Source organism: Aotus nancymaae, unplaced genomic scaffold, assembly GCF_030222135.1.
Source record: "Aotus nancymaae isolate 86718 unplaced genomic scaffold, 86718_ANA_hifiasm-v0.15.2.pri h1tg000020l, whole genome shotgun sequence".
Lineage (NCBI taxonomy): Eukaryota > Metazoa > Chordata > Mammalia > Primates > Aotidae > Aotus > Aotus nancymaae.
Window position 1 is genome coordinate 24,315,317 of NW_026988432.1, and position 22,334 is coordinate 24,337,650.

A 22,334-nucleotide genomic window follows, 5' to 3' on the forward strand; every position below is an offset into this window, starting at 1 on the left:
ATTTTATTTTATTTCAATACCCTTAAGTTTAATTAAACAAATGTGGCTTGTCGTTACCATACTAGACACTGTAGGTCTAGAACTTAGCACAAAATAAATATATTTAAATGAATGAAAAAAGAACACAGTGACTCACATTTGCTTTGAAGTCTTCTAGAGGTGATTAAACAACCCATCATCTCAAGTCTACCTCTAATCCTTCCATTAATATATGTCATTATAAAAGACATCATATCTAGTCTAATTGACCATTAAATCCCAATGAATTCCATAAGCCTTTGGATATAGAGGATACTAAACCGTCCTAATGGTGCCCATCTCTTATTTATAATACCTGAAAACATATTTTTTTTTACATCCAGAGACTTTTAAAATAATGTGAGTGTTTTTATGCTACTAAAAGGATGTAATGCCAGTGCTTATCTTTACTTCTTTCTACTATTTATGTCTAGCCATGTACGGGATCAGACAACTGAACTGTTATCGAGTGGACAGGTTTGCCATAGTGGTCATCCCAAATACTTATTCAAATCTCAATTCAATGCAGTTAATAATTGTAAATCATGTGACAAAAATAATGAACTAGACAGAGCTATGATCAACTTAGTTTGCTTAATTTATAGAACCATTCTTAAATAAATATAACTGCTATTTTATATATTTGCCAAACCAGCTTCTACCAGCATCAACCAACCAACTACAGCCAAGTGTCACATAACAGTGTTCTGATCAGCAACAGACCACATATACCAAGGTGATCCCATAAAATTATAATGAAGTTGAAAAATTTATATTGCCTAGTGACATCTTGCCATTCTATCCTTATAGTGTAATGCATTACCTTTCTCTGTTTAGATATGGTCAGATGTACAAATATCTATCATTGTGTTATAATTGCCTACAGTATTCAGTAGAGTCACATGTCATACAAGTTTGCAGCCTAGAAGCAATAGGCAATACCATATAGCCTAGGTGTGTAGTAGTCTCTGCTATCTAGGTGTGTGTAAGACACTATGATATTCTCAAAAATTAAATCAATTAATGATGCAGTTCTTGGAATGTATACCCTTCCTTCCTGAAGTGACACATGGCTTTATTTATAAAGTGGCAATGCTGTATTACATTTTATGGCATAATGTAGTGCTTTCTGTTCATAAGACTTCAAAATTTAGACAGGTCAATCTATAATGGCCTGCCAAATTTTAAGGAGAAGATAATTAGGGAGAAAGTTAAAGAAAATGCACTGATTGTATAGTGATCAAGCTAGTTCTCTAAACTATAAATGAGGTATTATAGCAGTCTTATTTACCCAAGTGATTACCCTGGTGAGTATCCCACTTTGTTTGTAAATGTAGAACAGTTGGAATTATATTCTTATTTGATCCCGTTGGGTAAGGGAGCTTTGTTTTTTAATTGAGATGCCAGGCAAGACCCAGTGACTGCCCATATGTTATCATATTTCATTTTTGCAACCTAGGAAGAATAAATAATACTCCCATTTATAGTTTAGGAAACTGAGGTCTCAGTGAATCACAAACTTGCTCTAGGATACAGGTAGTAATGTTCAGAGACATGATTTGAACTTCTCTGTTCTTTTCATAACAACCATACAAGTAGAACCCTATTAGAATTTTTAAAATCTAACAAAGGAAGAAAGAAGCAAATACAGCTATTCCTCTAGATAATATATTCTAAAGTCACTCAACTTGGTGGGTTGCTTTCACTCATCTTTTTAGTGTAAAGAATATAATAGACTAAGAATATTACTTACAACTCTTAAATATAAAAGAGTTTTGTAGATAATTGAGTTGTGGTCTTGCAAATAAGCTTCCCATTCTCACTCAAGCCCTCAAGCCAGTATGTGGTCCATTCTAACATCCTTTATGATTAAACTGCCTTAATAGGATCTTAAAGGAACACAAATAATAATTCAAAAACCTCCACATGTGGTATGGAAAGATTAGACAAGTCTTAAGCAGGCAGGGACTTAAATCCTGGCTGATAATATAGTGGAGAAATTATATACCATAAAGGCAAGGGAGAAAGAGCAAGGATTTAGCAAAAGGAAGATATCATCAGGAGACACAAACCTTCATATAAATCAAGCCTTTCTATTTCAAGCGATTATTTTATAAACTGGATCTTCGATTGTTGATCTTTTTAAATGATTACTACAAAATGTATGCACTTTTAGAAACAGTTGCTGGCTGATTTATATTTCATACGTATTTCCATCAGTTTTTATTCTTTGAGAATATGGTTTGTATAATAGAGTTGATATTTTCAAATAATATGAAAGACTTGAAATTCAATTTTTATACAAGCTATGTAATTTTAGTGTACAATTACAACATCATATTTGGAAAAAACATTGATAAAAGCAGCAACCAAATACATACCCAGATGGGACTCATTTTCAAAAGACAAGATCATTTTGTCAGAAAAGAAATATTGATGGAAACGTTTTTTAGCCTGATCTTGCCTCTAAATTCTGATAGTCTAGCAAAGGAATAAAATCAGCCCTCACATTTTCTCTTAAAGACAGAAAAATGGGCTTATAAGAAAGAGGGAAGGATAGCAGGAAGGAGGAAGGGAGGGGAAAGAAAAGGAAAGGAAAGGAACCATAGGATCTCTGGGATATTCCGTCATCTTCAGTAATTGATGTCTTATTGAGTGGGCTTGGAGAAGATGAAGTAAGTGTTCCTAACCCTAGAAATACTTTAAAATTGCCAAATTGACATTTTATGTTACCAACAGAAGACAAAATACACATGCAATGCCTATCACCCATGATAATATAATTTATGTATTCTAATGTCTGTAACAAAGGTGGCAAGTGAGTTAAGCAGTACTCAATATACATGAATTGAAGGAGTTGGCTAACTCTTTTGCACATGTAAAGGATACTGTGAATGTCTTTTTATGCAGGCTGCATTATTCCTAACTACCTATCTACTCAGTAACGAATGAATTATCCAGTGGCAATGTTCAACGAAACAGAATCAAGTCACAGTACAAATAAACAATGCTCTGCAAAGGAAATTACCCTATTCCATATACTGGTAAGAAAAGAGGTAATTTAATAGAACAATGCTGTTAGTGAAGGCCAAAACATGGTTAGCATTCTAAAGCTGTTATTGCTGCCATTAATGAAAAAAACTCATGGCTGCATCATGTTTCTAAAGCAGAAAGGTTCTTCATTTTCCTCTTAGAGAACAGAATTTATAAGTGACAACAATACCAACAATCAATGTTTTATTCAGTTAGGCTTTTGTTATTTTGTACTTTATCATTTATGCTAATTGTTAAGCAAAGTAAATGCTTATAGAGACCAGTGTCCAATGAGGTCCTCTGCGCAAATTGTTCACACTGCTTTCTGAATGGGGAGGAAATAAAGCATAGATGTGGCTGAATTAACGAGGAAATACGCTGCAGCCATCACAGGTCATGGACCCAGGAGCAAACCTGTGAATCAGATTGTTTGTATACTGTTTACCAACTTCTTATAAGTCCTACATGAGTTGTTTTGTTATTGTTACATATTTAGAATATTTGCTTTCCCCCAAATCTGCTGAGATCCTGCTACTTTATTACTCACGTATGCTTTTCTAACATGCCTCATGCAGCCTGGAACAGTGTTAGGAACATAATAAATGTTCATTAAATATACTTACAAATTGAGTTATGCCATTGTATCTTACAAAGTTAAGGCCACATGTGTGATACAAACCATCACTATTCTTTTTAACTTAATTATAAATTATAATAAAATAGCATAATATATTGTATCATTGTATCATGGTTTTTTAAAAAAAATAACGGAATGAGTGCTGTTAGCCAGTGTCAAAAAGCAAAATACTTTACTGTTCCTTGACTTAGGAATGTTGGCACTAAAAAAAAAAAGTAAAATTTTTAAATGCTGAAAGTTCCTTTGTTAAGTTGGATGCTTAGAAACAATAGTATTGATCAAAGAAAAAAAAATGCTCATTCTTACAAAGCAAAGCTAACCAACCAGGATTTTTATCAGAAATACAATGTAATAATGCCTAGTCAGCTCTTAAAAGTATAGTAAAACAACTGTAGGGTAATTTTAGAACAAGACAAAAAATTCAGATAATTCACAGATTTGATCTTTTGAAAATGAACACGCTTTTAAAGTTAGTTACAATATTAGAAAATTCACCAAGGATTTAAGGAATTTTTTAGGAGTTTTTAAACTGTTGACCTAGCTACAATATGGTATACACCGTATATATATATATATATATATACACACACACACACACACACACACTCCATATATATATACCGTGTGTGTATATATATATACGCACGGTATATACCATATTGTAAATACCATATATATATATATATATATATATACGGTATATTATGTATAAATATACACCATATATATGGTGTGTGTGTGTATATATTTATATATATATATATATATATATATGGTATGTATATTATGTAAAAATAAATACATAACCTAATTTGTTTTTAATCAAAAACATAAAATAGTCATAAAAGTTATTGATTTCACATAGATGATCTATGAAGAGAAAGTCAATAAAGCAAGTGAAGACTCAAATGTTGGGCCAGGTGCAGTAGCTCACACCTGTAATTCTAGCATTTTTGGGAGGTCAAGGCGGGCAGATCTCTTGAGATCAGGAGTTCAAGACCAGCCTGGCCAACATGGTGAAACCCTGTTTTACTAAAAATACAAAAGTTCGCCAGAAATCGCTTGAACCCGGGAGGTGGAGGTTGCAGTGAGCTGAGATCGTGCCACTGCACTCCAGCCTGAGAAACAGAGTAAGACTCTGTCCCCCAACCACAAAAAAAAGAAGACTCAAATGTTATGTTAATATAGACATTATGAAGGGGAAATTAGCATTATCTAGTGAGTTAATCTGTACAGCAACAAAACATTGTCCAGAACAAAAACCTGGGAGCAAAACCGGCTTCATGGGCATGCGAAGGGTGAAATTGTGCAAGGCCTCATGCTGCTGTAGCCATCGTGTAATCTTAATAATTTTTAGCCAGATGCCCCTGTGTTTTTAATTTTGCAAATCAAAATTATTCGGGTCTTACAAATTATTCAGCTGGCCCTGAGGTTTTATTTCTATGAGGCAAATATTTGTATTATTTGCACAGCTTAGCCCTCTTCCCTTCCTTCAATTAATACTTTATTCCAATTTGTTATCATCTTGTCTCTGTAGCCCTGGCCAAATAAAATAAAGGATGGAGATTCTGTCAAAAGTGCACTCAGACTGTATCTCCTGTTCTCTCTTCTTCAACACGCTGATTTAAATTACCCAAGAAGTCATGTAATACAAAGGTTACTCTCTCACAACTACCAGTTAAAATATTTCCAATCTCTACTTCACCTTATTCCAAAAATACAAGAGGTGATTTTGAAGATAAATACAGTTTCATGTATAATGAACAGGAATATAAACAAAATATCCTTATTAATTTTTTTATAAAAAGGAAGTAGGTACAGTTAGGTGTTTAACAAAAGATAGCTTGTTAACAAGTAGCTATGCATTTCATTTTGATTTTAGATTCCTTTTTTTTTTAATGTGAAAAAAAACAAATTTGTCTAATGGCTCATCAGTAACCAATCTTATCAAAAACATTAGAAACGCACAAGAGAAAATAAAATTTTGTGAAGTACAGAAATTGTTTTTGACTATGTAATTTTGGAGCTCTTCCTTTAACAGAGCAGAAATCACTGAATTATACCTTGGTCAAAGAACATTCAGCTGCTTTACTTTGTGGAGAAAAATAGCTGAATCTAGTGATTCAAGTTAGAGGAGAGTGAGATTATCCAACAGAGGTTATCCCTCATCTTCCTTAAGTCTCAATTTGCTTTTAGTAGCTTTTTCAGTGCATGTAGTGCATGTTTAAGTTTTTTAATTAGTCCCTGGATTTAGAAGTTGTATGCTATTGTTCTTTTACCTTTGATGTTACACTTTTTACAAACTCAAAAAAATTGTAAATTCAACAGAGGAGGCTGAAACCCAATGATGAAGATAAAATACTGTCAGGCAGAGTAAATCACTGTCTTAGGAAATGAGTATCTAGACTGCATGGATAGATTACGCCTTTGCCATTACGGTACATGGTCTAAGTGAAGAGGCCATTCTATTTTTACAAGTTATCTTACTTTTACAAATCCTTGAATTAAATAGGTTACTTAAAAAAAAATTGTTCTTCCATTTTGTCACCTCGCAAAGGTTCTGTGAAAGAATTTGAGGATATTGCAGAGGAAAATAAACATTTTCTAAATACTGCCCGTTCCTTTTCATACTCACACTCAGGCTGTGTGGCCACCTTGATGGGTTGAGAACTTTCTCCAGGTCCCCATTCATTGTAAGCCACAACTCGGAAAGTGTAGATGGCTTCTGGCTTCAGGTTTCCCACAGTGAGCTGAAGGGACCCAGGCTGTGTTGTATTCAATGCTCGTTCCCTGAGAAATCAAAGTTGCAGAGAAAGATTACTCTAAAAAGAATGCTTTCAGTCAAAACCAGTATTTGATGTGCAAGAGTAGTGAGGTGGACCAAAAGGTTGTTCGCTCATCTAATGTTGACTCTGGGACATAATTCAGCATCTCAGGCTTTCTATAGAAAGTAAACTAATTGGAAGGACCTACAAATAAATGTTGCAAGGATTCTGGGGAGTTTAAGCTTATGTCATTCTCCATGAAACTTGCAAAGTGAAGTCTTTTCCCTTGACATTTTACAATTTGAAATTCAAGACACATAAAAAAACAAAGAGCTATTAAAATAAGAAGAAACATCTGGAATGTAGACAGGAAGATGCGTTTTGTAAACATCCGGCTAATGACAGAAATCAAGGTTTCAATTATTCCAGAAATCGGTCTTTGTCAGTATTGCCAACAAATGCATTTATGCATTTTCTCTCATTGTATGAAAGGAAAACGCAGATGCTAAGTGTTCCTATGTATGGAGCCTGAGTCCCTGTGCAATTAGTGAAAGGAAGTAGATTCCTTCCTGCGTGAAGAGAAATTGTAACATAGGCCTGTTTGCCTTGCTCTTCAAGACGCATCTATGTGTTCAATATCAATACGTTTATCAGCTAAAAACTTCCTCAGTGTTGCAGACTAATGAATTAATCTGCTGATCATGGTTGCATTTACAAAACATATTAAGGGACAACAAACCCCATGGATATGAATGCTGACATTTTAGAAAAAACCACTGAAGTATTCTTTAAGGACATACATGATTCTAAACCTTCTGAAAATTCTAGATATCCTCACTGGACCTTACCATACAGCTGATTGAACTCACTGAAGAAGCAACTTCCTCTAATCTTTTCAACTGTTTCTCCTGGTTTCTACATCTAGACAATATCTCTTGCTTCTCAGTGGAATTCTATGTACACTTTAATTTTGCCATTCAGGTATGTTTGGGTTTTGGACATATTTAAAAGGAAGCATCTTTTTCTCCTAGGAAAACTACATTTTCAAAAAGTAAAAGTTCTTAAGTGCATGGATGACGATTTGTAGGCATATCTACACTCTTAATATGACTGATGGCAGAGACTGGCTGGCTTATCCTCAAACCCGAAATTTCTTCTTCATGTACTAGACCATATTTTGTAGCTTCTCTGAAGTCTAGTTGAGGCCATGTGACTGATTCTCATCAAGAATTTGAGTGTACATGATGTGTGCTGATTCCAAGTCTGGCCTAAACAAAACTGCACATGTGTAATTCTCCATGTTCTCTTCCTTCATCTGTTGTCTTGAGGTAGGCAAGCAAGGTGACCTTAGAAGCCATATGCAGGATAATGGAACAATCACAATTTGCAGTAATTCTGGAGAAAAGCTGGGAAAAGAACTGCTTGTCAATTAGTAACATCCCTTCCATACCTTATGTAGTCAGAAATAGTTTTGAGCCATTATACGTTTTAGGGCTTATTTGTTGCAGGAGTTAGCATTATTTTATCTAACACTGCTAGTATTTAAAATATGCACCCTGAGTGGTTGCCAGGGGCTAAGTGATGGGAGAATGGGATCTTAGTTTTTAAAAGGTAAAGAATTTTAATTGGAGACAATGAAAAATTCTGTGGGCACTACAAAATACATGCACTAATATCATAGAACTGTACACTTACAAATAGTTAAAATTATAAATATTATGAAACATATGTTTTACCACAATAGACAAAAAGCATTCTGTATGAATCTGGATATAGTCTGAGGCTTAGGTATTCTTTAAGAAGTACAGTGTGAAGTGTCTGGAAGGCTGACCTCTGACCTCTAGCAGAGTAGGGGTCTGGATGAGATTCAGTAGTAATCTAAAGTAGGTAAGGGTAAGAAATATGGAAAAATGCTCCCATTTGCCAGATACCACACTGCTATATTCTACCAAACTAAGATCATTTAAGTCAGCAAGTTGCTTTTTAGAAGAAAACCCTCATAATAGAATTGTATGCCTTGCTGTATATAGCTCAAAGAGATTGAGCACATGAAGATGGGAATTATTGCTTATTTATTTTAGAAGAATTTTTATATACAGTGCCTCAGGTAGCTTATTGATATAGATAGGGTGACTTCATTATCATGATTTTACATATAGAGAGTGAGATTTAGAAAAGCAACAAGATTTATTCAAAGGCTTCAGTTAGTGGGTACCACACTGAAAATTAAAATCTGGAACTTAATCCTCTAAATCTAGTATTGATATCATTCAACAATAGAGGCAAAATAAGGAACTTCTTTGGATCACGGGAACTTTGGGTAAAAGACATGAGGTCCTATAGGGGAAAAGGGAAAATGAGCACTGAGAGACTGCTGAGAGGATGAATTTGTCTATCATCTGCTGTGAATCATGTCATAGCATCTTTTCTAGACCTTCAAGCAACACTTATCAAAGGTCACATTTGCATTTCAAACACCTTGGGTAGCTATAAGGAAAGACAGCTTTCATAATTGACTTTATTCTCATAAGTACTAAATAAATTGGATGAAATAACTGTGTTCCAAGTCATGCTGGCCATAATCCTCTGAACAGGTAGTCTTCTGTACTTTATTTTTTTGAAATAACTTCATTATTTTAGAGTCTGGATTACATGTAAAAATTTGTTACATGGGTATATTGTGTGATGCTGAGGTTTGAGGTACCATTGATCCTGTCACCAAGGTATTAAGTACAGTAAGCAGTGGTTTTTCAACCTTTGTCCTTGTCCCTCCCTCCCGTCTGACAGTCCCCATGTCTATTGTTGCCATATATATGTCCACGAATACCCAATGTTGAACTCCTACTTAAAAGTGAGAACATGTAGTATTTGGTTTTCTGTTCCTGCATTAATTTGTTTAGGATTATGGCCTCCAGCTACATCCATGTAGCTTCAAAGGAAGTGATTTCATTCATTTTTATGGCTGCACAGTATTTCATGGTGTATATGTACCACATTTTTGTTATCCAGAATATGTAAGTGCATGTATGCTTCTGGTAGAATTATTGATTTTAGATATGTACCCATTAATGGAACTGCTAGGCTAAATTGTAGATCTGTTTTAAGTTCTTTCAGAAATCTAATTGCTTTCTATAGTGGCTGAAGTAATTAATGTACATTTCTGCCAACCATATACAAGCATTCCCTTTTCTCTGCAGCCTCACAAGCATCTATTATTTTATTTTTTTAGTAATAGCCATTCTGACCGATGTGGAATGGCATCTCATTTTGGTTTTGATTTGTGTTTCTGATGATTACTCATGTTGAGCATTTTTTCAAATGTTTGTCTTTGAATCTTCTTTGTGTATCTTCTTTTCAGAGTATCTGTTTATGTCTTCCTCTGAACAGGTATACTTTAAAGGAAAAAGAGGCAAGGAAATTTGAACATGTTCAGGTAAGAATGTCCAAGACCATGAAATGAAAATATCACTTATATATAAAACAGGATGCTGGATCTCATAATGGGGAAGGTTTTATAATCTCCATTAGCTTTCAAAAATTATCCAAAATTAATAATTCATAAAAATTATATATATATATGTTCAATGATATGGACAATTCATATTTTCTCAGTCTTACATAAAGTGTAAATAAAGCTTCTTAAGAAAATGCTTCTATGGGATCCAAGATAGCCAAATAGGAACAGCTCTGGATTGCACTTCCCAGTGAAAGCACAGTGGGTGAGTGATCACCACATTTCCAAATGAATTTTTACTGCCCACAGAGCAGGAGACTCATAGGCAGAAAAGTGCCATGAGTCTCCAGCACAGCTGTTTCAGCCGGCGCAGGTCTCCACACAAAAATTCACACAAATCCAGGCGCTGTTTGAACTGGCGACTGGAATGCCTGGGAGAAAGAGTCACCTGTTCAACTGACAAAAAGGGGGCTGAAACAGGGAGCCAGGTGATCTGGCTTGGCTAGTCCCACCCCCACAAACACCAGCAATCTGAAACGCTCTGAATTGAGAGTTTCACAGCAAGCACAGCTGGACTTGGGACAGTGCGGCTCTGTGCACCATTACCAAGGCAGATTGCCATTATCGAGGAAATCTGCCATTACAGAGACAGTCCGCCATGACTAAGGCAGACTGCCATTACTGAGGCAGTTCCAATCATACCCCTATAAACAAAACTGCAAGGAAGCTCACACAACAGCTGGGCAGAGCCTGCGGCAGCTCAGCAACACCTCTGCTGGCAGACTGTGACTAGGCTACCTCCTTGCTGGGCAGGGCATCGCTGATAAAAGGCAGCAGAATGACAGGAACTTATAAATAAAGCCCAACCTTCCTGGGACAGAGCTCCTGAGAAAAAAAGGTGGTTACGAGTTCTGCTGCAGCAGACTTAAACATACCTTCCCAGTAGCTCTGAACAGAATAATGGAGCTCACAGCTCAGCACTTGAGCTTCTATAAGGGATAGACTGTCTCCTTAAGCAGCTCCCCAACCCCTATATAACCAAAGAGACATGTCATAAAGGAGAGCTCAGGCTGACTTCTTGTGGGTATCCTTCTGGGACAAAGATAACAGAAGAAGAAACTGGCAGCAACCCTTACTGTCCTGCAGCCACTGCAAGTGATCCCCAGGCAAGCAGGGTCTGGAGTGGACCTCCAGAAGTCCTACAGCAGGGGGACCTGACTGTTAGAAGGAAAACTAAGAAACAGAAAGAAACAACTTCATCAGCAACAAAAAAGACGTCCACTCAGAGACCCCATCTGAAAGTCATCAACCACAAAGACTACCGGAAGATAAATACACAAAGATGGGAAGAAACCAGCACAAAAAGGATGAAAATACCCAAAACCAGAACGCCTCTCCTCCTCCAAGGGATCACAACTCCTCACCAGCAAGGGAACAAGGCTGGATGGAGAATGAGTCTGATGCACTGACAGAAACAGGTTTTAGAAGGTGGGTAATAGCAAACTTCTCTGAGCTAAAAGACCACGTTTTAACTCAATGCAAAGAAACTAAGAACCTTGAAAAAATGTTTGAAGAAATGCTAACAAGAATGAACAGCTTAGAGAGAAATACAAATGAATTGATGGAGCTGAAAAACACAACACGAGAACGTCGCAAAGCATACACAAGTTTAAAATAGCCAAATCAACCAAGCAGAAGAAAGGATATCAGAAATTGAAGGTCAACTCAATGAAATAAAATGAGAAGGCAAGATTAGAGAAAAAAGAAATGAACAAAGCCTCCAAGAAATATGGGATTATGAGAAAAGACATAATCTACATTAGATAGGTGTACCTGAATGTGTTGGAGACAATGAATCCAAGTTGGAAAACATTCTTCAGGATATTATCCAGGAGAACTTCCCCAACCTAGCAAGGCAGGCCAACATTCAAGTCCAGGAAATACAGAGAACACCACAAAGATATTCCTCAAGAAGAGTAACCCCAAGGCACATAATTGTCAGATTCACCAGGTTTGAAACAAAGGAAAACATACTATGGGCAGCCAGAGAGAAAGGTCAGGTTACCCACATAGGGAAGCCCATCAGACTCACAGTGTATCTCTCAGCAGAAACCCTACAAGACAGAAGACAATGGGGGCCAATATTCAACATCCATAAAGATAAGAACTTTCAACCTAGAATTTCATATCCAGCCAAACTAAGCTTCGTAAGCGAAGGAGAAATAAAATCCTTTATGAACAAGCAATTGCTTGGTGATTTCATCATCACCAGGCCTGCTTTACAAGAGCTCCTGAAAGAAGCACTAAACATATAAAGGAACAACCAGTACCAGCCCCTCCAAAATTGTACCAAATGGTAAAGAGCATTGACACAATGAATAAACTGCGTCAACTAATGGGCAAAACAACTAGCTAGCATCAAATTCATACATAACAATATTAACCATAAATATAAATGGGCTAAATGCTCCAATCAAAAGACACAGGCTGGCAAATTGGATAAAAAGTCAAAACCCACTGGTGTGCTGTATCCAGGAAACCAATCTCACGTGCAAGGATACACATAGTCTCAAAATAAAGGGATGGAGGAATATCTACCAAGCAAATGGAGAGCAAAAAAAAGCAGGAGTTGCAATCCTGGTCTCTGATAAAGTAGACTTTAAAGCAACAAAGACAAAAGAGACAAAGAAGGGCATTACATAATGGTAAAAGGATCAATGCAACAGGAAGAGCTAACGATCCTAAATATATACACATCCAATACAGGAGCACCCAGATACATAAAGCAAGTTCTTAATGACCTACAAAGAGACTTAGACTCCCACACAATAATAGTGAGAGACTTTAACACTCCATTGTCAATATTAGACAGATCGATGAGACAGAAAATTAACAAGGATATCCAGGACTTGAACTCAGACCTGGACCAAGCAAATATAATAGACATGTACAGAACTCTCCACCCCAAATCCACAGAATATACATTTTTCTCAGCACCATATCACACTTACTCTAAAATAGAAGTAAATCACTCCTCAGCAAATGCAAAAGAATGGAAATCATAACAAACAGTCTCTCAGACCACAGTGCAGTCAAATTAGAACTCAGAATTAAGAAACTAACTCAGAACTTCACAACTTCCTGGAAACTGAACAATCAGCTCTTGAATGTTGACAGGACACACAATTAAATGAAGGCAGAAATAAAGATGTTCTTTGAAACCAATGAGAATGAAGACACAACATACCAGAATCTCTGGGACACATTTAAAGCAGTGTCTAGAGGAAAATTTATAGCAATAAATGCCCACAAGCAAGGAAGGATCTAAAATTGACCCCCATCATCAAAATTGAAAGAACTAGAAGAGAAAGATAAAAAAAACCTCAAAAGCTAGCAGAAGACAAGAAATAACTAAGATCAGAGCAGAACTAAAGGAGATAGAGAAACAAAAAAAACCCTTCAAAAAATCAATAAATCCAGGAGCTGGTTTTTTGAAAATATCAACACAATAGACAGACCACTAGCCAGATTAATAAAAAAGAAAAGAGAGAAGAATCAAATAGATGCAATAAAAAAATGATAAAGGGAATATCACCACAGATTCTACAGAAATACAAACTACCATCAGAGAGTACTACATACAACTCTATGCACATAAACCAGTAAACCTGGAAGAAATGGATAAATTCCTGGAGACTTGCATCCTCTCAAGCCAAACCAGGAAAAAGTTGAAACCCTGAATAGACCAATAAGAGGGGCTGAAGTTGAGGCAGCAATTAATAGCTTACCAACCAAAAAAAGCCCAGGTCAAGATGGGTTCATAGCCGAATTCTACCAGACATACAAAGAGGAGCTGGTACCACTCCTTCTGAAACTATTCCAAATAATCCAAAAAGAGGGAATCCTCCCCAAGTCATTTTATGAGACCAACATCATCCTGATACCAAAACCCGGCAGAGACTCAACAAGAAAAGAAAACTTCAGGCCAATATCCGTGATGAACATAGAAGCAAAAATCTTCAATAAAATACTGTCAAACCGACTCCAACAGCACATCAAAAAGCTTATCTATCACAATCACGTAGTCTTCATCCCGGGGATGTGCATGCTGGTTCAACATACACAAGTCTATAAACGTAATCCACCACATAAACAGAACCAAAGACAAAAACCACATGACTATCTCAACAGATATAGAGAAGGCCTTGGACAAAATTCAACAGCCCTTTATGCTCAAAAGTCTTAATAGACTAGGGATCAATGGAATGTATCTCAAAATAATAAAAGTTATTTATGACAAACCCACAGCCAATATCATACTGAATGTGCAAAAACTAGAAGCATTCCCTTTTAAATCTGGCACTAGACAAGGATGCCCTCTCTCACCACTCCTATTCAGTATAGTATTGGAAGTTCTAACCAGAGCAGTCAGGCAAGAAAAAGAAAAAGAAATAAAGGGTATTCGATTAGGAAAGGAGGAAGTCAAATTGTCTCTATTTGGAGACGACATGATTGTATATTTAGAAGACCCTATCATCTCAGCCCAAAATCTTCTTAAACTGATAAAATAACTTCAGCAAAGTCTCAGGATACAAAATCAATGTACAAAAATCACAAGCATTCCTATACACCAATAACAGACTTAAAGAGAGCCAAATCAAGAATGAACTGCTATTCACAACTGCTACAAATAGAATAAAATACCTAGGAATACAATTGACAAAGGATGTAAAGGACCTCTTCAAGGAGAACTACAAACCACCGCTCAAGGAAATAAGAGAGGATACAAGCAGATGGAGAAACATTCTATGCTCATGGTTAGGAAGAATCAGTATCATGAAAATGGCCATACTGCCCAAAGTAATTCACAGATTCAACACTATTCCCATCAAGCTACCAATGACCCTCTTCACAGAACTGGAAAAAAACACCTTAAACTTCATATGGAACCGAAAGAGAGCCCTCATAGCCAAGTCAATTCTAAACAAAAAGAACAAAGTTGGAGGCATCACACTACCTGACTTCAAACTATACAACAAGGCTACAGTAATCAAAACAGCATGATACTGATACCAAAACAGAGATATAGATAATGGAACAGAACAGAGGCCTCAGAGGTAATGCCACACATCTAAAACTATCTGATATTTGACAAACCTGACAAAAACAAACAACGCAGAAAGGATTCCCTGTTTAATAAATGGTGTTGTGAAAACTGGCTAGCCATGTGCAGAAAGCAGAAACTGTACCACTTCCTGACACCTTACACTAAAATTAACTCCAGGTGGATTAAAGACTTAAACATAAGACCCAAAACCACAAAAACCTTAGAAGAAAACCTAGGCAAAACCATTCAGGACATAGGCATAGGCAAGTACTTCATGACTAAAACACCAAAAGCATTGGCAACAAAAGCCAAAATAGACAAATGGGATCTAATTAAACTCCAGAGCTTCTGCACAGTAAAAGAAACAATCATCAGAGTGAACCGGCAACCAACAGAATGGGAAAAAGTTTTTGCAGTCTACCCATCTGACAAAGGGCTAATATCCAAAATATACAAAGAACTAAAACAGATTTACAAGAAAACAAACAAACAAATCCATTCAAAAGTGGGCAAAGGATATGAACAGACACTTTACAAAAGAAGATATATATGAGGCCAACAAACATATGAAATAATGCTCATCATCACTGGTCATTAGAGAAATGTATATCAAAAGTACATTTTGATACCATCTCATGCCAGTTAGAATGGTGATTACTAAAAAATCTGGAGACAACAGATGCTGGAGAGGATGTGGAGAAATAGGAACATTTGTATACTGTTGGTGGGAGTGTAAATTAGTTCAACCATTGTGGAAGACAGTGTGGTGATTCCTCAAGGACCTAGAAATAGAAATTCCATTTGACCCAGCAATCCCATTACTGGGTATATATCCAAAGGATTATAAATCATTCTATTATAAAGACACATGCACACATATGTTCATTGCAGCATTGTTTACAATAGCAAAGACTTGGAACCAAATGCCCATCAATGATAGACTGAACAGGGAAAATGTGGCACATATACACCATGGAATACCATGCAGCAATAAAAAATGATGAGTTTGTATCCTTTGTAGGGACATAAATGAACCTGGAAACCATCATTCTCAGCAAACTGACACAAAACAGAAAATCAGACACCACATGTTCTCACTCATAGGTGGGTGTTGAACGATGAGAACACATGGACACAGGGAGGGGAGCATCACACACTGAGGTCTGTGGGGGGGAAATAGGGGAGGGACAGTGGGAGTTAGGGAGTTGGGGAGGGATAACATGGGGAGAAATGCCAGATATAAGTGATGGGGATGGAGGCAGCAAACAAACCACATTGCCATGTATGTATCTATGCAACAATACTGCATGTTCTTCACATGTACCCCAGAATCTAAAATGCAATAAAATATATATTAAAAAAAAAAAAGAAAGAAAATGCTTCCGTGGTACTGATTTATAAACCAGAACCCAAGCAAATGCACTGTGCTTGCTATGTAAACACACCTTCAAGACAGCTCTATGGTTTGTCCTCTAATCACATACTGGTTCTGCCCTGGGTTGACCACTACTTTCTACAACGCAGGCTCTTAGTGGTTTTAAACCATGGTTTAATGTAACCATTTCAATTTTATGTGCCACTTTCCAGAAATACGCTTATCATATCAAAGGTAGTTTGCATCAAAACTTCCTTTGATATGACACCTGATACTTAATATGGATTTTGCCATAAATGGCAGTCACTGCTATTATTTTATAATGATAACAAAATACATAACTTCATAAGAAATAAATGCTATTGCATCCAAGAAGGGGACTTTTCCACAAACTATTTAGTACCAGAAATCTGAGGAGAGAACATAATGAGAGGTGGAAACATATAGAAAAAACTATAGAGTTATGTTTCACTGACCTTTGGGTGTGCCCCTCCTCAAAAAAAACCACTTCATTTATATTTTCTATCATATTAATTTTGTTTGCAAATATAAATCAAAACAAAGAGTGATCATATCTACAGACATTGAACAAGTTCCAATAATGAAAATAATCATTTTTAAAGGGCTAGAAACTTTGCTCTCTGAGGGACACTGAGAGGAAATAGGAGTTCTCTGAGTTCCACAGTTCAGCTTGATAGTTTATGGTATCTGATGTCCTCACCAACGGCTGAGCATCTCCTGCCAAACTGCTGCGTGGCTTCCCTGGGTTTTTCTGGGGTGACATCAAATTGCTAAAATTATGCAAAAGCATTCTGAGAAAATGGTATTTCCTGCTATATTGTCTTTCACAGATTTGTTCAGTTCAAGCCCCAAGGAATCCCAGGAAGTTTTTAATCACTCTTTCCAGGTTTTAATAACTGTAAACAAAATGCAGCAAACCATTTCTCAACAAGTAAGTAACATCTGAGTTTGGAAAGGCAGTTTATCACGTGGGATTTCTCTGGTTCCACTATAGGCCAACACTAGCCACCTAAAGTAAAATTTTCCATGATAGCTATTTGAAGCAGTAATTAAGGGTTTCCTTTCTGCTCACTCTAGACCACGTACCCCTTTAAATGGGCAGATTTGGGGGTAAACTTGGATTGTTCTGCCTTTCACTGTGTTAACAATCCCTGGGAAAGCAGAAGGGACCCCAAGCCTCCTCCATCTCAGTGACGTTCTCTCCTATGAATCTGAAGACATAATTACCCTTCAAATACGCAGGACTCAGTCATGAACTGTAACACCACATAGATTATTAGACAAAGCTTCCTCACCTCCTTCCTTTCCCCCAACTCTAAGTTGGCAGTGTCAGGGAGTTAAGCCATATTCAGGATAAGTCTACTGAAGTAAAGGAATCAAGTTACCTGTGCCTGCCTGAATCCATTCACTGTAAATTTACTCATTGAAAATTCACATAGAGTATCAAATATACAAAGTCTGACTCCTCGTGCTAAAAAGTTTGTAGGCAACTTGCACTTTGACTTTTACAAGGAGATGATAAGGAGAATTAGTTGATAAGAAACATTTATTTTCCCTAAATTCTAGTTTTAGGTACTTTGAGTTACCTGGTTAAAGTGTCGTGGAAAATAACTGTTTCTATTCTAAAAGCATACACTTTGACCCACTAACAATAATGCTCCTACTTTGCTGAAATCAGTTAGTATAAAACTTCTTAAGCACTGACATCTTTTGAAGCATAAAGTCAAACATGGCAACATGAAATCCACCCTTGTGCAATTACCTAATTCTGGGAAAAGTATATTCTCCTGTGCTTAGAACTGCTCCCTGCTTTGGTCGGTACTTAAATGGATTGCATTATAATAGCTTTTTCTAGTGTTTTGCCATTAGCCTTCTCAGTTTTCCCTATCATCTATTGACAAAGATATCCTTTTAACACACACAACCTGTCAACTCCATGCTCGCAACCTTATGCTGGCTGCCATTCTAGGTTAGTATAATCTCGCTTCTATGGAGCAAGAGCCAAAGACCACGATGTGGCCCGAAGCTTTGCACAGTCATCTGCAATGAGCCAACCTGCCCCCACAACACCTATGTCCATGTCGGCTTCTCTGCTTTTTCTTATTTTTCTATTTCTTTTTTTTCCCCTTTCATTTCAATTGGCCTAGAGTTACTTTCTCTTGACTCATACATCCTACTCTGTTTGGCAAAAGCTTAGGTCAAATGAAACTGAATCGGAATCCAATTCAAAAGAAACGTTTACCTGAAACTTCCTAACCTTATGTGTTCAATTCCAGTAGCATTAAATGCTCTCTTTGTGTTTTCATTGCTTTTCGTTTACACACCTAGCGTAGCACGTATCACATTGCATTCATGGACATGTATGTTTCTTTGACTTGATTGTAAATTATTTAAAATGAGAAGCCATATTCCATTTGTATTTTATTCACACTTAGCATATAGACTCACTGAGCGTAAACGATGGCTATGTTGCTGGGGCTCATAATTTTTTCAAATAAATGCATAAATACATGTGAAATTAAAAGAGAATAACTACACAAAATCTCCACACAATCTGACCTTAGAAATGCCTAGAATATTGGATTCTATTCCATGTTCCATCCCCATTTATTTTGGTCATCTTTGGCACGTCACTTTACCTTCCTGGGTCTTGATTTCATTATTTGAAAACAGAGAATGGGATCCTCTCAAAGAAGCCTCATTAACACTCTTCATTAGGAATAGAAAATAGAAAATCTCCTATATCCGTGTGTGTGTGTGTGTGTGTGTGTGTGTGTGTGTGGTGTGGTGTGCATGTGGTGTGTGTGTGGCGTATGTGAACTGAATTCAGCGCTTCTATTTTTACATTTCAGAAGTAGAGTTTACAGATTAAACACGATCCTGTTTCTTAGTGGATCATTTGTAGCAAGTCTCTAGCATACATTTTTAGTAAATACATAAATGCCTCAGAGTGTTAACATTTAGATACAATTTGTGAGTTGAGCAACAAACGCTGCCTTGAGGTGTCAAATACCTAATTAGTTGCTGCAGGGAAGAAGCATTACGTTAATGTTCCTTTGTAGAGAAGGAGTTATGTTATTAGTGGAAAGATTTTTAGCACCTCCTTTTTATCTATTCTACTTTCATTCATTATTTCTTTAGTGAATGCCAGAATGTTATAACAATTAAAAGATTTCCAAACTGAAATATGGTGTTTAATGGACTAGGGATCAAAGTGATAGCAGAGTGATAAAGTGATAACCACTCAAATATCACATTCCTTATTATCCTAAAACCTTAGGTTTGGAAATCAATGCTATCTTAGAGAGCAAGGTTTCAAGGTGTTTCACTGCCAGATAAAGCATAATGAAGATTGCAAATGGTCTTCTTGGTCAGAGGTATTTCCACTAAGTTGTGGTTAAAAATTGTTTTTTTCTTGAATTGTTAAAAAGGATAAATCTAGGAATGAGCTTTTTAAAAATGTGCTTTCATATAATCTGCTTCAACATCTAGTACACACTTCAGACTAGTTACATAACAAATAGCTACTGTAACTGCAAATAAAAAGCTATATTTTGGGAGTTGGAGGGAATCAGTTTTTGGTTTCAAATTCTTATTTAGTTTCAGCCTCTATCCACATGATAAATATGACTGAGTTCTGGGTTCTCTTCTCATTCTGTTTTCTTGGGATGGTCCATCTTACCATTCTCTAGCTGCAGTGACCGTCCATATGCTGACAGATTCCTGATATATATCTCTGTCCCCATCTTCTCTGAGCTTCAGATTCCTATTTTCAAGGCCCTTCTTGACATTCCTACTTGAATAAGGTATATCAAGTACGACTTGTCTAAAACTGAATTTATGATCTTCTTTTCAAATATAGACCTTTTCCAGCATCCTAATCTCAGCTGGAATTGCACAATCATCCCTCCACTGGAATATGCCAGAAACGAAGCAACTGTTAACCCCTCCCTCCTCACCATTCATGTGCAATGCATCATTACCCAGTCCCGTCAGTTTTGTCCCCTAAATGTCTCATAAACTTCTCTCCACTGCTCAGTCTCCACTGACATACCCTTAGACCAAGCCACCACCATCTTTTGCTTGGACTTCTGCAATAGCCTGCAAAATGGCTCTGGCACCTGGCTGACCTCTGCTCTAGCTCCCACTCTCTAGTCACAATCATCTTTTCAAAATGCAAATCTGATTGTGGCAGAGACATCACATGCACACTTTTCATAAATGCTCTCACAGAAGCATGTTCCTTTCCACTAAAGCTCTTAACTCAGCATGTGGTTATATATTCATCAGTAGGATGAACCTTTCAAGATTAACTGCTTCCAGAGAAACTGCTGGGTTCTCTTCTATTTTCAATATGCTGCTAGACATGGACATATAGTGAACTGACATTCAACATTTGTTCATTTATATATGACATTTGTAGATGGCTGTTTCATTTTTCAATATGCATTAAGTCCACTGGAGAAGTAAAATCATTATTCTCTCATTCAATAAATAAAGAACATTTTGAGGTATAGGGCTGTGGTTTTATATTTTACAGAGAAGCAGAGTGGGGCTCTAAGAAGGCTAACTTTGCCAAACTTAAGTCAGGTCCATAATGTCATGCTTAAGATTTTGAATCTTGTTCTCTTTCCATCACCATATGCTCCCTCATGGATAACAAGCTCCATGAGCTGCAGAGTCCTCCTCTGAAGAGCGGGGAAAGAATATGTAAACACCATGCTGAAAACGTAATATACCATGAATTCTAAAAGGAATCCTCCATGTCAATCATAAAAAGCTGGTTTCTAATCCTGAACAGTGAGCAGAGGTTTTCTTTGGCAGCATAAAGCACTGTAAAGCATATATTGCTGCAAGTTGGAAGACCTAGTTCAGCCTTTGTTCTGCCACAAAACAGTGTGTGACCTTGAGCAAGTCGGGATATCTTGGAGACTTCTCTGCTTCATTTGCAAAATGAAGATACCAGTCCCTTATCTGCCTACCTCACAGTGTTATTGTGAGGATTAAATTGAATGATGCTCATAAAAGTGTTTTAATTCTCTCATCTGCACTCCCACTGTACTTTATATGTAGCTCTTTCAGTAAATGTCTTTCACTTTTTATGGCACAGCAAAGAGATCACTGAACTAGAAACCTGGCATTGAAATCCTGGTTCTGATATTTAGTATTTGTGTGGTTTCTTAGCAAGATTTTTCAGTCTTCCTGAACAGGGAAGGGCATACTCATCTGTGAAATGGAGATCATCATAAATACCTTATCTGAGGATCAAATGGATGAATGCTTGTGAAAGTAATAAAATCCCCTCTAAATAAGAGTTAAGAAACACCCCTGTATTTCATTTATTTTAATTTCCAACCCACATGATGATTTGCACATGGCACTAGCTAAATAGAATTGAATGTTTTGGGTTCACCAAACAAAGAACAAGTGTTTTAGGTGCTTTCATTTTACTTCATTTAATGCTCATCACAACCTTACACATCAGATACTATTATTATTATCCCACATGAGAAAATAAAGTCACCAGAAATTGACCAAAAGCCACATAGCTGGTAAAATACCAAGCCAGCATTTGAACCCAGGTGGTTCAATTCCACAGCCACATAGCCTTAATCTTTTGGTTATACTGTGTTACACTTCATAAGTCATTTTAGTTACCAAATGGGAGTTATAGTGTTCTTTATATATATAGAAAATACAAAAACTTAGCCAGGCATGGTGGCATGCACCAGTAGTCCTAGCTACTCAGGAGGCTGAGGTGGGAGGATCCACTGAGCCCAGGAGTTTGCGGCCACAAGCGAACTATGATAACACCATTGCACTCTATTCTGAGCAACAGAACAAGACCTCGTCTCTCAAAATAAATACAATAATAAAAATTCACTAGTGTGTTTCATTAGTGGTAAAGAAATAATGCAAATCAA

General features: G+C 36.7%; 1 protein-coding gene across 3 annotated transcripts in view; it reads right to left on the bottom strand.

Annotated features, from left to right (window-relative positions):
- DCC (DCC netrin 1 receptor) overlaps positions 1-22,334 on the bottom strand; it is a 1,184,710-nt gene that overhangs the window by 349,987 nt on the left and 812,389 nt on the right. For all 3 annotated transcript variants that reach the window (XM_012464272.3, XM_012464274.3, XM_012464273.3), the window contains exon 9: positions 6,324-6,478. In XM_012464272.3, coding sequence (XP_012319695.1) covers positions 6,324-6,478 — 155 coding nt within the window. The remainder of the gene's footprint in view (positions 1-6,323; positions 6,479-22,334) is intronic.